The 12,428-nt window shown below is 49.1% G+C and overlaps 5 protein-coding genes across 5 annotated transcripts; 2 read left to right on the top strand and 3 right to left on the bottom strand.

Moving 5' to 3' along the window:
- Positions 1-3,577: 3,577 nt before the first annotated feature.
- On the bottom strand, positions 3,578-5,022 carry BDV37DRAFT_271878 (type I HSP40 co-chaperone YDJ1; the record flags this gene model as incomplete). Its single annotated transcript, XM_032084786.1, has 4 exons — positions 3,578-3,891; positions 3,957-4,775; positions 4,855-4,924; positions 4,987-5,022. 4 exons carry the CDS (start codon positions 5,020-5,022, stop codon positions 3,578-3,580), a joined length of 1,239 nt encoding a protein of 412 aa, XP_031941091.1.
- A 1,903-nt stretch (positions 5,023-6,925) lies between these two features.
- Positions 6,926-7,429, top strand: BDV37DRAFT_283453 (cytosine deaminase; the record flags this gene model as incomplete). Its single annotated transcript, XM_032087292.1, has 2 exons — positions 6,926-7,084; positions 7,160-7,429. The coding sequence occupies 2 exons, from the start codon at positions 6,926-6,928 to the stop codon at positions 7,427-7,429; spliced, it is 429 nt and encodes a 142-aa protein (XP_031941090.1).
- On the bottom strand, positions 7,408-9,033 carry BDV37DRAFT_249271 (uroporphyrinogen decarboxylase HEM12). Its single transcript, XM_032082060.1, has 4 exons — positions 8,946-9,033; positions 8,849-8,890; positions 7,823-8,746; positions 7,408-7,771 (listed from the first exon to the last, which is right to left on the bottom strand). The coding sequence occupies exons 1-4, from the start codon at positions 8,998-9,000 to the stop codon at positions 7,701-7,703; spliced, it is 1,092 nt and encodes a 363-aa protein (XP_031941089.1). The 5' UTR covers positions 9,001-9,033; the 3' UTR covers positions 7,408-7,700.
- On the bottom strand, positions 9,034-11,071 carry trm82 (putative tRNA methyltransferase). The gene is made up of 3 exons (XM_032082059.1): positions 10,483-11,071; positions 9,768-10,430; positions 9,034-9,712 (listed from the first exon to the last, which is right to left on the bottom strand). The coding sequence occupies exons 1-3, from the start codon at positions 10,908-10,910 to the stop codon at positions 9,325-9,327; spliced, it is 1,479 nt and encodes a 492-aa protein (XP_031941088.1). The 5' UTR covers positions 10,911-11,071; the 3' UTR covers positions 9,034-9,324.
- Positions 11,072-11,329: 258 nt separating this feature from the next.
- BDV37DRAFT_271875 (60S ribosomal protein uL10) lies at positions 11,330-12,397 on the top strand (the record flags this gene model as incomplete). The annotated part of the gene is made up of 3 exons (XM_032084785.1): positions 11,330-11,503; positions 11,560-11,629; positions 11,697-12,397. The coding sequence occupies 3 exons, from the start codon at positions 11,330-11,332 to the stop codon at positions 12,395-12,397; spliced, it is 945 nt and encodes a 314-aa protein (XP_031941087.1).
- Between the last annotated feature and the right edge of the window lie 31 nt (positions 12,398-12,428).

Here is a 12,428-nt window from a genome sequence, read left to right as displayed (position 1 = left end):
GCAGAACACGCCATCGTTCACTTTGATGGTGAAAGCCCGACCGGTCCACGTGTGGGATTGGCTTCCATGAAATTTCTTTTTCTTTTCCATATGGCTTTTTATTCTTTTTCCTTTTTCTTTTTTTATTCTATTTTTTTTGACTTTCTTGCTAGTTTTTTCTTGGAGGCTTGTCCTGAGTCTAGCGCGGCAGATACGTAAAATTACTGACGACGATGCTTAAACCCCTCGAAAATAAACACATCTATCTGTCGCTTCGTCTAAAAAAAAAAAAAAAATTGTTTGATGTGTCGTCGTCATGGCGGCCCCCGTAGTCGTATCAGAAGTATGGAGTTTCCCGTTCATTTACACAGCACACAAGCAGCCTCGGCCAGTTCTCCCCCTATCAGGCCCAGACATTGCCGAAAGGGGCTTGGCATTCTGGGGACTCTGGGGCGACTTTGTTCGGTAGTCAACCTACCAACAACGGCAAAGATGGACCATATCTATGGAGTATATTAGACGGGCATTATGATGAAATCTGCTCACGTCCGCTGCGTGACATTAAGGTATAATCATCCTAACCTAGTTGGGATCCCAATATAAATTAGCCTTCTTATTAGTTTAATTCAAGGTAAAATACTTTTTCACCAACGAGGTGACAGCGAAACTTCATAGTCCACTCCCAGTGGAGCCAGTTCACAGACAGGCAATCGAAACGGCCGCATTGGCCTTGGGGTGCATATACAGCTCATGGATGATGATCCTAGTCTGGACGGTGCTCGCCAATGAATCCTCACCACCTTGCGTTACGCTCCTGCACGTCGTCGAGCTTCTTCGGTTCTCCACTCTAACACCATCCAGATCAAAATCGCGTCATCGATCTTGTCACCCCCAATTGTCCAGTGTGCGCTCGTTTCTCGACAACCCCCTGGTTAACCAATGCAGCTACTAGTAGTGAATATTGCCTGACACGCACATATAATGGAACCATAACCAAGGGCTCAGGAACAACACTCTCCATCAGGGCGCCGGTATACCTCAGCTGAAGACCAGTCCTTCCCCTTTCAGCCTTCGGTATGAGGGATGGAACAGTTGGAATACACTTTCTCAGTGGGATCAATGGCGCATGCCACTACAGACTAGTATCGTCCTAGTTGAACCTATTCCGCGGAGGTACCGACGTCTCGTATCGCAATCCCATCGTTCAATGATCAACAATCTCACCATCCGTTTCGCATCTTACGAACGGATCCCTGCCACACCACCCTTGCTGCGAAGGCGTGCTTTCGATCTGGCACAGGGTCATGCAAGACCCCTGGTAGCAAGCGACGCTTGACCCCAGTAAACTTCTCAGTCGTCTGACAAGTGCACGTCCCATGTCCCCTCTGGTAAGCATCCAATGTATATAGTTCGACATCAGCACGGACGTCCAGCTTCAGCTTCGCCAGATTAAAGTATATGAGGTCATTTCTATCCTTAAATTCGTCTGTCTTTCCTAGTTTTGATTATTCCCTTTATCCGCCGAGAGGGTCAGGAAAGAAAAATTCATCATTACCAGAATGAAAAACCACATGGCACATTCTGAGCATGCGATCTCCCCAGCATACACACTTAGCCGTGGCGAAGGATACTAATGCCCTCGTGCCCGCCCTCCCATCCAATTGCCCGGTTGGATCTTTGTTTCGTCTTACGTGATAGACTTACTCGGGCACATTTCAGCTCCATTGAATGTTACCCTCAACTAGAAAAAAAAAAAAAAAAAAAAGGATGGGAGATGTTGACCGTCGTTGGATCATCCGGACACAGATGGACGTCAACAAAAGTCGCTGATCACATGGACCAATCACAGGCGGGGAGACTTCAATACTTCGTTCTTTATTATTAACTCCTACTAATTCAATGTGGCTTTGATGCTCGCCGCAAGAGCCCCAAGTCCCACCTGACTTTTACCCCAGAGTCGATCTCGAGCTAATACGGGAAGCACAACTGCATTGGACCTTATGCATGGGCTCTTCAATCGGTATGCACTCGGCCATATCGGCCTACGGTTCACTCCGCATTTTATGTTCCATTGCATCTAGCACTCTCTCACAGATATACCCAACCACCGACGAAACTACAAAGCATCGGTTTCGCTATACTAACCAACAGACCTACCCCATAATATCCTCACCACCCAGTGAGAACTACGAACTAACCACAAAGCCCTAACCACCAGACCGAACTAAACAAGGCCACCCGCGAGACAACAACGAAACCCCGCCAAAAATGCCTTCACTAACAAACTCACCAACGCTCCTGACGTCATCGCACATCCTGACGCCCCAAAACAATAAACCAGATGGAACCAGTGATCATCGTGCTTAGGCATGAACACCGCTCGCTTCGAGAAGAAATCCCCACCAGCTTTCGATCATGCGACCAGCGATCCCCATATGCCGATGCACACGAACGAGAAGCGCACGCCGAGTTGTTGTTTCTTGAGGCTCGGCATACAGGAAGGATGAACAACAAAATAAAAAAAAGAGCCAAACGAAGCCGAATCGCTTATTCAAGGAGAGCTGAAACGGAACGGGTCGTGTGGCGCACGGATCGCCCGCGCACCAGAACAGGTGATTGTGAATGGATCTGTTGACCCTTCGGAGATATTAGATGGCGGCTGTGGTGATATTATGGTGATATTATGCTGGTGATTGTGCGGGATTGGATCTTACGTAGCTGCTGTTTGGTTAGGGATCTTGAGACATTTGGTCATGGGGGCTATGAGGTATGATGCAGGAATGCGCTCTTTTCTGCGAGTCCGTGGGATGATGGTAAGATGGTAAGATGGGCTGTGAGGAGGAGGAAGCGTGCGCATAGGGAGTAGGGGCTTCTTGATACACGTGGTTGCGCACGATTCTCGAGGTCATTGAGTTCTCATTCTCACGCGAGGTGATGCGTTGAATCTCTGTTATACAGTCTTTATACCCTTGCCAATATGGTGACCAAACAGATGGTTAACCAAGAAATCGTCCAGATTATGGGCAACACTAATGCCACGAGCAGTAAGTATGCTGGGAATCGCCAGTGTAGCCAGGGGAGCGCAGGCATCCGCTGAGCTACAAGCAGTTTTTACTAAGGGCCATTACAAGACAAACACTTGGCAGATAAAATGGAATATTCAATACCCAAACCCACGCTGTAGTCTATAATGTTGAAACACGCTCAACCCCTAAATCGACCCACCATAACCCATCCCGAGTCAACTGAAGCGATGAGCGGAAAGGGAAGAAGAAATGAAATGTTGACTCGTTTACCATGATCTCGTCCATCTCATCAGGTACCATACCCTCCATTCCCCCATAACAGACAAACAAGAAATAGAATATTATGCATGGGAATCAAAGCTTGATGATGGGAATGTAAAATGAACCGACACGAAATCTCCCGCATCATCTTCCGGGTCTTCGAGAAAACGCCATTGCAGAGTAAATCATCAAGCGAACAAAAGAATTAAGAACCAAGCAATACCAGGGCTGAGCTCCCGCATGGTATCATAAGCGATTTCAGTAATGCCCTAGCACAGCAACTTAATCAACCACAGAAAAAAGCCCCCTCTTTACTGAGAGGCGCACTGCACTCTCTCAGCGCCAGGAGGAACGTCGTCGTCATCCTCGTCCATAGAACCAGCACCGTGGGCGCGTGCCTGGGAGTACTCGCTAGAGTCGACATCCTCCAGCTCGAAGTCCTCCACCATGGAATCGGCAGGTGCCTGAGGCTGCTCCATGCGAGGGGGCAGAACCTGTTCCAGAAGGTTGAGGTTGCTGAGCTGATCCTTCTCGGGGAACTTGACATCAAACTGAATGTAGAGGTTGCCAAAGTCATGGTGGCGGAATGACGGCATACCCTGACCCTTGATCACCTTGATAGCGCCTAGAAAGTCAGTGTGTTAGTGCTCGCTCCTCAACTAGCGTAAATGAGTGGGAGAAGTAACATACCAGGAGTGATAACCTCGCCAGGTGCGATGTTCACAGTCAACCAGCGGTCATCGAGGTGCTCAATGTTGATGTTACCACCAGCAAGAGCTGTGAGAAGATCGATCTCAGCGTGATAGAAAAGGTCGTCTTCCTTACGCTGGAAGCGGGGGTGAGGCTTCTGTTCAATCTCGAAGACCACATCTCCGGGCATGACGCCAGGCATCTGGTCACCCTCCCCACGGAATTCGATCTTGTGGCCGTTCTTGACACCCTTGTCGACATGAACGTGGAGGACCTTGCGCTCGACAACGGTCTTCTTACCATTGCAGCGCTTGCAGCGGTCGCGCTCCCGAATGGTCTCACCCTCACCATTACAGTCTGGGCAAACCGTCTGGAACCGCTGGATCATAGGTCCCATTTGGCGCATCATAGTCTTCATACCGGAACCATTGCAGCCGCCACATGACTTGACGGCACCTTCCTTACCACCACGACCATCACAGCCAGGGCAAATGACAGACTTCTGCAGAGCCAATTTCGAAACCTTTCCGCGGTAGATATCCTCCAAGTTGACCTTGTGAACGTGGTGGATGGTGCGGGCCTTCTTGGGGCCCTGCTCCCGCATACCACCACCGAACATACCTCCAAAGCCGCCGCCACCGCCAAAGAACTGGGCAAAGAGATCCTCTGCACCCATTCCACCGGCGCCACCACCATTTTCAAGACCTTCCTCGCCGAGCTGGTCGTAGAGAGAACGCTTCTGGGAATCGGAGAGAATTTCGTAGGCACGGGAAAGCTCCTTGAACTTTTCAGCGGCATCGGGGTTGTTTGCGTTCTTGTCTATGGGAAACTGTCAGCAAGTCCGGTCGTAACACATCCGCCCCAACTGGTTATTGGAGCTGGACTATAGGCGACGTACCAGGGTGATATTTGAGAGCGCCCTTCTTATAGGCGGTCTTCAGTTGAGCCTCTGTGGCTGTCGGGGCAACCTGATAGCCTCACCGTTAGTTCGAACACGGGGGATTCAGCGGCCGCCCATAAGTGTACTCACCCCGAGAACGTCGTAAAACTTGGTTTCCTTGACCATTGTGAAAGTGTGTCTAGTGGTATAATAAGAAAGGGGTGGCTTGTAGAACAATTACAAGAACCAACGAATCAAGGCGGAGAAGAAAAACTATAGAAACAAGAACTTTTCTAGTGAAATCGTCACGGAAAGAGGGATTCGTTCAAAGAGAGGAGAAATTCGCCGGTCGGTTTAGCCGGAACGAAGGGTCTATATGGTGGGAGGGGGCCTCGGGAGGGTGGTTGAGAGGCGGGTTTGTTGATGAGAAGAAAAAGGATCTGACGGCCACTTCGAGGTTATCAAGACAGGAGCGGCGACTGACGGGCGTACGATGGTAATTTCAATACCAGGACCAGGCACCAAAGGCGTCTTCACGGGGCGAATTTTTGCTGATTAAGATGCCAAGCCTTGTGCAATCTCTGTAATATGGTACCGGAGATACGATAAGGCGAAAATCCGAGGGCACTGGCGATCTTTCTCCAGAGTATGTATCTATGGCCCTTCCCTTGGGGTATCAAATAAAAAGGTCAAGGGGAAGTTCTAGGGGCAGGCTGGTGAAAAATCAGTCGAAATAAAACTGCAATGGAACTGTAAAAAGAGGTTCTACCAGGCTTTTCAAGCACAAAACGATAGGGGCCTCATGTTCATGACTTGCAGCCCGATTGGCTTTGCTTTCCCCTTCTGGCTGCTTCGACCGCCCTGTCACAGGCTGAATCCACGGCTCGAGCGCTGACTCTCCCTTTCCATCTGATTCTGTCGGCTTCCACCATCTTCGCTGCCTTTCTATCGAATCGGTAATTCCTTTGTTATGATACGACTGTTACAATGCGTCCAATGAACTTTTACCCTGTATCAGCTTTCAGATACCGGTTCCTTACGGCGGAAGATTCACAATGTCAAAAGTCCCTTTCCATCTGCTTCCATAGAGCGCTTATGTATTACGAAAAACGTATTATTATTATTAGTGTGTGAGAAACCATTTATGAATGGCATAACATGAAAAATTCCAGTTATGGGTGATCAAGGAAGGCCTTAAACTCTATGAAGCAAATATCTCGCAGGAGGCGATTTGTGGTTCTGAATCTTGCAGATTAAGTATAGAATGCATACTGTGTGGATGAAGATCTGGCTCCCTGGATTTTGGATTTTGGAACACTTATTTTTTGAACTTTTTTTTTTTTTTTTGGTGGCACAGCCGACTTTGCCCCAGGCCGACAATGTGGCGGCGGGACGACTAGTCAAGTTTTTCCTTATCGATAAGCACCAGTATCCAGAAGTGGAAAGAGGGGTGTTCATGAGGGGATTGAAGATATCCATAAATATAACGATAGTTATAGTTGATGACAGGAGAAGAATACTGAGATATTCTACAAGCTACGACATTCTTGATTGATAACTACTAGTATTGTACTCTACATATAGTGTGTTATAGCCGTTGTATGCTTTCTAAGATTTATGCCGAAACGCCCCGCATCGTCAAATATATAATCAGCAAATGAATAACCTGCACCAGTAGACAATTGACAACCAACGCAACTTAAACCTCGGATTGGAAATAGAACTTGACAAGTTCATTGTATCCTGAGCTTATTCCAGGAGGTAGAATCATCAGCCATCACAGACATTGCATACAATGGCAACTTTCACTCTCAAGGACTCAATCACTACACAGAACGTATTCTTCATGAGGGGGAAATCATCCGAATGCTTATCAAGATCCCTCCGCCAACAACAAACCGTGGCCAACCGTTGCTGCGGGTCAAGCTAGAACCAGAACGGCAGTTGACCACCAGATCGAATTTTGCCCGACAGTTGGGTTGGAACCCATAACAGCTTATCTCTACGTCCTACTTGTTTTCTAGTTCTCCAATTCGAGTCTGTATTTCCCTCTACATCCCATAACCCATATCAAATCACATCCAATACAATGGAGTCAGATCCTGGATTCATTGCTGCCCTCGAGGAGGCAAAGCAAGGTTACGCTGAAGGTGGAGTTCCTATCGGCGCGGCATTGGTCTCCAAAGATGGCAAAATCCTTGGCCGTGGACACAATATGCGCGTTCAGAAGGGGAGTGCGACATTACATGTTAGTCAACCACACACCAGTTCAATAACCCCTAGGTGATCGGAAGGATGCCTGTGGCTTACTTTAATATAACAGGCCGAGATGTCTGCTCTGGAGAACTCAGGCCGCCTTCCTGCTTCGGCCTATGAAGGTGCTACCATGTATACAACCCTGTCTCCCTGTGATATGTGCACGGGTGCCTGCATTCTCTATAAAGTGAAGCGCGTGGTCATTGGAGAGAACAAGAGTTTTATGGGCGGGGAGGAATATCTTAAGAACCGTGGCAAGGAATTGGTTGTCTTGGACAACGAAGAGTGCAAGCAGCTGATGGAGAAATTCATGAGGGAGAAGCCGGAGCTCTGGTAAGTTCTTTACTTTTAAACATTGCTTTTGGATCATGACAAGTCGTCGATAACGTATATTGTTTTACCGCCCATCCCCCAATCTCAAATGATAGTAACTGACTATGGACGTGTCAAAAAATGTAGGAATGAGGATATTGCCGTCTAAGCCGTGGATGTATCATAGGCCAATCAGCCATTCGCCGATGAGCTGCAGGGTATGAGGAATCGCAGTGTACATAGTCAGAGCCTCAACCCTTCAGAAATCATCGCCATGATCATGTCATACGCTTTGATTAAGCCGTTAGCCTGTGGATCTCCTCAAAAAAGAATTTGAGATCCTCAGGCTTCACAAATGGAGTAATGCCTGCGCAAATTAGCATGTTTTATCAACCTAAATATCATGGGACGTCATTACCATGGCCCAAGTTGGCAATCCATCCTTGCTTGCCCTTCTCGAACCCTTTAACCATGTTCTCGACAACTTCCGTGATGGCAGCACGACCACCGTAGAGCATACCGGGATCAGCATTACCCTGGATGGTGACCCGACCATTCGCAATTCGCCTAGCTTCCGCTGGGTCATGTAGCCAGTCAAGCCCCACAACGTTATAGCCAGATTCACAAAGATCATCAAGTGCATACCATGCGCCCTTGGCGAAAACAGTCATGGGCACTGGCTCCAGTCCCATTTCCCTCAGCCGCTTGGGCAGATTTGCAGAGATATGGCGCAGATATGGGAGCGAGAACGACTTGAACGAGGCCGGAGAAAGTTCACCGGCCCATGAGTCAAAGACCTGGACCAACTGGGCGCCTGCGGCAACCTGGAGAGCAAGGTATTCCACACAGATCTCTGCGATCTTTTGCAACAATGCCTGGGATTCCTTTGGGTACTTGTAGACCCATGTCTTCGACTGAACAAACATCTTGCTTCCGCCACCTTCAACCATGTAGCACAGGAGGGTCCAAGGGGCACCACAGAAACCAATGAGCGGGACACGGCCTTGCAACTTATGCCGGGTGAGTCGGATGGCCTTGTAAACATAGTCAAGCTCCGCCTTAACATCGACCTGCTTCTGCATCACTTTTTCGTACTGTCCGTCGTCCGGCGACTTCAGCGGTTCGGGGAAGTGGGGTCCCTTCTTGTCAACCATCTCAACCTGCATTCCCATAGCCTGGGGAATGACTAGAATATCGGAGAAGATGATTGCGGCATCGATAAGCCCTGCATACCGTTCCACCGGCTGGATAGTCAACGTCGAGGCGATCTCCGGGCTGCGGCAGCATTCGAAAAAGTCGCGACCCCCTTTAGCTTCGTGGTACTCGGGGAGATAGCGTCCAGCTATAAGCAGAGAAAACACAACAGTTAGCAATGGCTGGCCCTTTCAGCCTGCATGAAACTACATTGGGGGAAGATAGATAGCAAAAGCGTTAGCGGATATACCTTGACGCATAACCCATATCGGAGGACGCTCGACCTTCTCGCCTACAATTACATCAGCGGCGGCAATTTCTGCTGTTGTCATCTATGATGGAAATACCTCTTGCGGCCCTCAGCAAAAGGTCATTCTTCAATGGAGCGAACTGTTCCTGCATCTTGACGGAGAATAGGATGGATTGTGTGAAGAGGGGACATTGGGAAGAGGGGTGGCTGCATGCAATTCTAGCACCAAGGTCCCAACCGCCGCTCGGCGCCTCGGCCCGCCGCAGTACATGCATCCCAACCCAATTCGGAAACCTTCCATTTGCCAGGCTACATACCAGAGTATGTAGTAATTAGTACTGGTAGTATGTACGCAATCCCTTAATTGTACCATACAAAGGCGTACGAACCGAAACAAAGTTTGCAGCATGTCTACTTCAATAGACTATTTAAATAATAAGTAGTTTAAATGCACAGCGGCCGATTATCCCTCAGTTCTAATCCTCCCCGTGCGTCTTGCGCAGATTGCTCAAACTATAGAACAACTCGTTGAGTTCCTTTCTTTGCTTCGTGTCGGCATCTGCTGGAATGCCAGAGGAGCCACCCAGGTTGATATTGGTAACTAGCGATTCTGTGACCGGCTCCCACTCCAAGTTTTCTGCTCCCAGCTTCACGCGGAACGATTCAATGAGATTCAAGGAGCCTGTTGGGCTGGCTCTCCATTCGTGGGTCGAGCCCTTCTCACGGATAGAGTCCACAGACACAACAATTGTGCTCTTCTTCTCCATGATGGCTATATCTAATACGTTGCCAGACATCTCGATTGGGTCCTGTGTTTTTAATGTGCCATTCGACTCAAGCACGAAGCATTGCAGCTGTGAGGACCTATTGAAGACATTAGACAAGCGGGATATTGACTTAGACTCTCATTTTCACTTACCCATCAAGCGCAACAAGAACAATATTCGATCCGCCGATTGATGTCGCCCATATTCCACGAACTGTGACCTGTGTAGTCTCTGATGCCTGCTCCACTAGGGGGATCTTCTGGAGCATACGGCCTTCGACCCACTTCCAGACTAGCAAAAAGTCGTCTCCTCCGCCAGAGATGAGATATTCCGGAGCAGATTTGGGAATGCAGAGCTTGGTGATGAATGCAGTATGGCCCAGACAATAACCTTCAATAATATGAGCCTGAGGATAGCGAGAGACTCGGATATGCTCATCGCGGTCTCCGGTTAGGATGTAACTGCGCTTTTGACCGGAATTATCATCCCGAGGCACCGTGGCAAACGCAACATCCGTGAGCAATGACACATGACCAAGTAGTAATTGATGCTGGAAATTCAGGCTGGTCTTTTCTTCGGTAGGGTTTTTCTGACCATAGCGCAGCTGCTGTTCCAAAGATTCAAGATTTCGCTTACTATGCACTGTAAGGGGTGTTGCTGCGGGTACCTTTGGCCGATTAGGAAGCTTTGGCGCCACATATGGCTCGTTGCTGGGAAGAAGTGGCAGCGAGTAAACATCCCCGAATTTATCACCACAGAGGATTGTGTTACCGTCATCAGTGAGAACGATACTACATGGCCTCTTCGGCATACATCTGCAGATAGGGTGAGCACTCACTTTTCGTTTAGTTGGCAGGATCGACTAACCTTTCGCTTAATTGTTCAAAAATGCCGTCATCTTTCACGCGGAGGACACGAATGCACTTATCTTCCGCAGTGAGCGCAACCACATAATCTCCACTCGAATGCACAACTAAAATAGGAATGCTGGACCAAGCTGGAGTCTTGACGGGCGATTTGGAAGTTTCGGCAGGTCCATCCTCGGACTGAGAAACCTTTCTCTTCTTCTCTGGTGGTGCATGGTCTTCTGATCCAGTGTCTGTCTCGGTTGGCTTGCAGTTATTTGCATTGCTTGCATCTACATCTTGCGGCCAAGAAGAGAGACGCTGCCCGGTCTCTGCAGTGTAGGAGTAAATCTTGCCCCCAGACGATGCAATAAGCAGCTTCTGGGGTTCTGCGCACTGTCTCTCCAGATATTGGATGCATTGGAATGGAAGTTGGAAGTTGGCAGCCATGTTGTATATAATTGGTCGTATATTGCTTGAAAAGCGAAGGCTGACTCGGCCACGAATATTGTGGTGTCAGAAAATACAGTAGCGAAAGTAAATTGTAGTGCTGCGACCAGTAAAGTACATAAACTACCTCGCGTAAATAGTAATTATTTGGAGGATTAAATTGATATCGTAGACCTCCAAAGTATACCACCTGCTGTACGCGCGCATGCCCTATCTGATTGATCTGCGGACATTTTTTCTGCCGGGCGGAGCAACACGTGACCGTCTCGCTAGCCGAAGCCACAGAGAAACAAAATTCCCCAATTTCGAAGTTCCTTTGATTCTTTTGATCTTCAACGTCACGATTCAAATCGGACAGCAACACACTTTAGAATTATCCCTTGCCCTTAAACATCCTATCTTCACCGAAATAAGGAGACATGGGGGGCAAGTCCGCTACTAAGGCCGCTTACTTCGAGAAGCTGAAGAACCTTCTTGATGAGTACAAGACGGTCTTCATTGTCGGTGTCGACAATGTCAGCTCTCAGCAGATGCACGAGATTCGTCTGAGTCTCCGTGGTGAGGGTGTTGTCCTGATGGGTAAGAACACCATGGTATGTATCTCCATATTCCCACGCAATTGACACCGCAATTGACCGCATTATTTCAGGTTCGCCGTGCCCTCAAGGGCTTCATCACCGACAACCCCGAGTACGAGCGTCTCCTTCCTCACGTCAAGGGTTAGTACAGCTCTTCAAATAAAGCGACATTGAAAGTATCCATGAGCTAATTGCTGACGCGTCACAGGCAACGTTGGTTTCATCTTCACCAACGGCGACCTTAAGGCTGCCAAGGAGAAGATCCTTGCCAACCGTGTCGCTGCCCCTGCTCGTGCTGGTGCCATCGCTCCCGCCGATGTCTTCGTTCCTGCTGGTAACACCGGTATGGAACCCGGTAAGACCTCGTTCTTCCAGGCTCTCGGTGTCCCCACCAAGATCGCTCGTGGTACTATCGAAATTACCACCGATCTTAAGCTCGTTGAGGCCGGCGGCAAGGTCGGTCCCTCCGAGGCTACCCTGCTGAACATGCTCAACATCTCTCCCTTCACCTACGGTATGACCATCGCCCAGGTCTACCAGGATGGTCAGACCTTCAGTGCCGATGTTCTCGACATTGAGGAGGAGCAGCTTCTTAAGGCTTTCAGCAGCGCCATCCAGACCATCACTGCCCTCTCTCTGGCTACTGGCTTCCCCACCCTTCCTGCTGTTATTCACTCCCTCATCAACAGCTACAAGAAGGTTCTCGCCGTTGCTGTCTCTACCGAGATCAGCTGGCCCGAGATCGAGCAGCTCAAGGACCGTATCGCCAACCCCGATGCGTACGCCGCTGCCGCTCCTGTCGCTGGTGGTGCTGCCGCCGCCGCTGGCGGTGCCGCTCCTGCTGAGGAGAAGAAGGAGGAAGAGGAGGAGGAGTCCGATGATGACATGGGCTTCGGTCTTTTCGACTAAACTTCTCGTCTCATTGCGCGGGATACGACCA

Source organism: Aspergillus pseudonomiae, assembly GCF_009193645.1.
Source record: "Aspergillus pseudonomiae strain CBS 119388 unplaced genomic scaffold BDV37scaffold_36, whole genome shotgun sequence".
Classification (NCBI taxonomy): Eukaryota; Fungi; Ascomycota; class Eurotiomycetes; order Eurotiales; family Aspergillaceae; genus Aspergillus; species Aspergillus pseudonomiae.
The sequence above is the reverse complement of the archived record's forward strand: the minus strand, read 5'-3'. Positions and strand labels throughout refer to the sequence as shown.

What these genes read in the sequence shown, in the direction of transcription:
- BDV37DRAFT_249271 (XM_032082060.1), bottom strand. Translation starts at nt 9,000, where the DNA reads ATGCAGGAACAGTTCGCTCCATTGAAGAATGACCTTTTGCTGAGGGCC. An exon ending in GATATGGGTTATGCGTCAAG is followed by an intron (nt 8,747 to 8,848) that starts GTATATCCGCTA and finishes CTCTGCTTATAG; the next exon opens with CTGGACGCTATCTCCCCGAG. An exon ending in GATTGCCAACTTGGGCCATG is followed by an intron (nt 7,772 to 7,822) that starts GTAATGACGTCC and finishes TAATTTGCGCAG; the next exon opens with GCATTACTCCATTTGTGAAG.
- trm82 (XM_032082059.1), bottom strand. Translation starts at nt 10,910, where the DNA reads ATGGCTGCCAACTTCCAACTTCCATTCCAATGCATCCAATATCTGGAG. An exon ending in TTTGAACAATTAAGCGAAAG is followed by an intron (nt 10,431 to 10,482) that starts GTTAGTCGATCC and finishes CCCTATCTGCAG; the next exon opens with ATGTATGCCGAAGAGGCCAT. An exon ending in GTTCTTGTTGCGCTTGATGG is followed by an intron (nt 9,713 to 9,767) that starts GTAAGTGAAAAT and finishes TGTCTTCAATAG; the next exon opens with GTCCTCACAGCTGCAATGCT.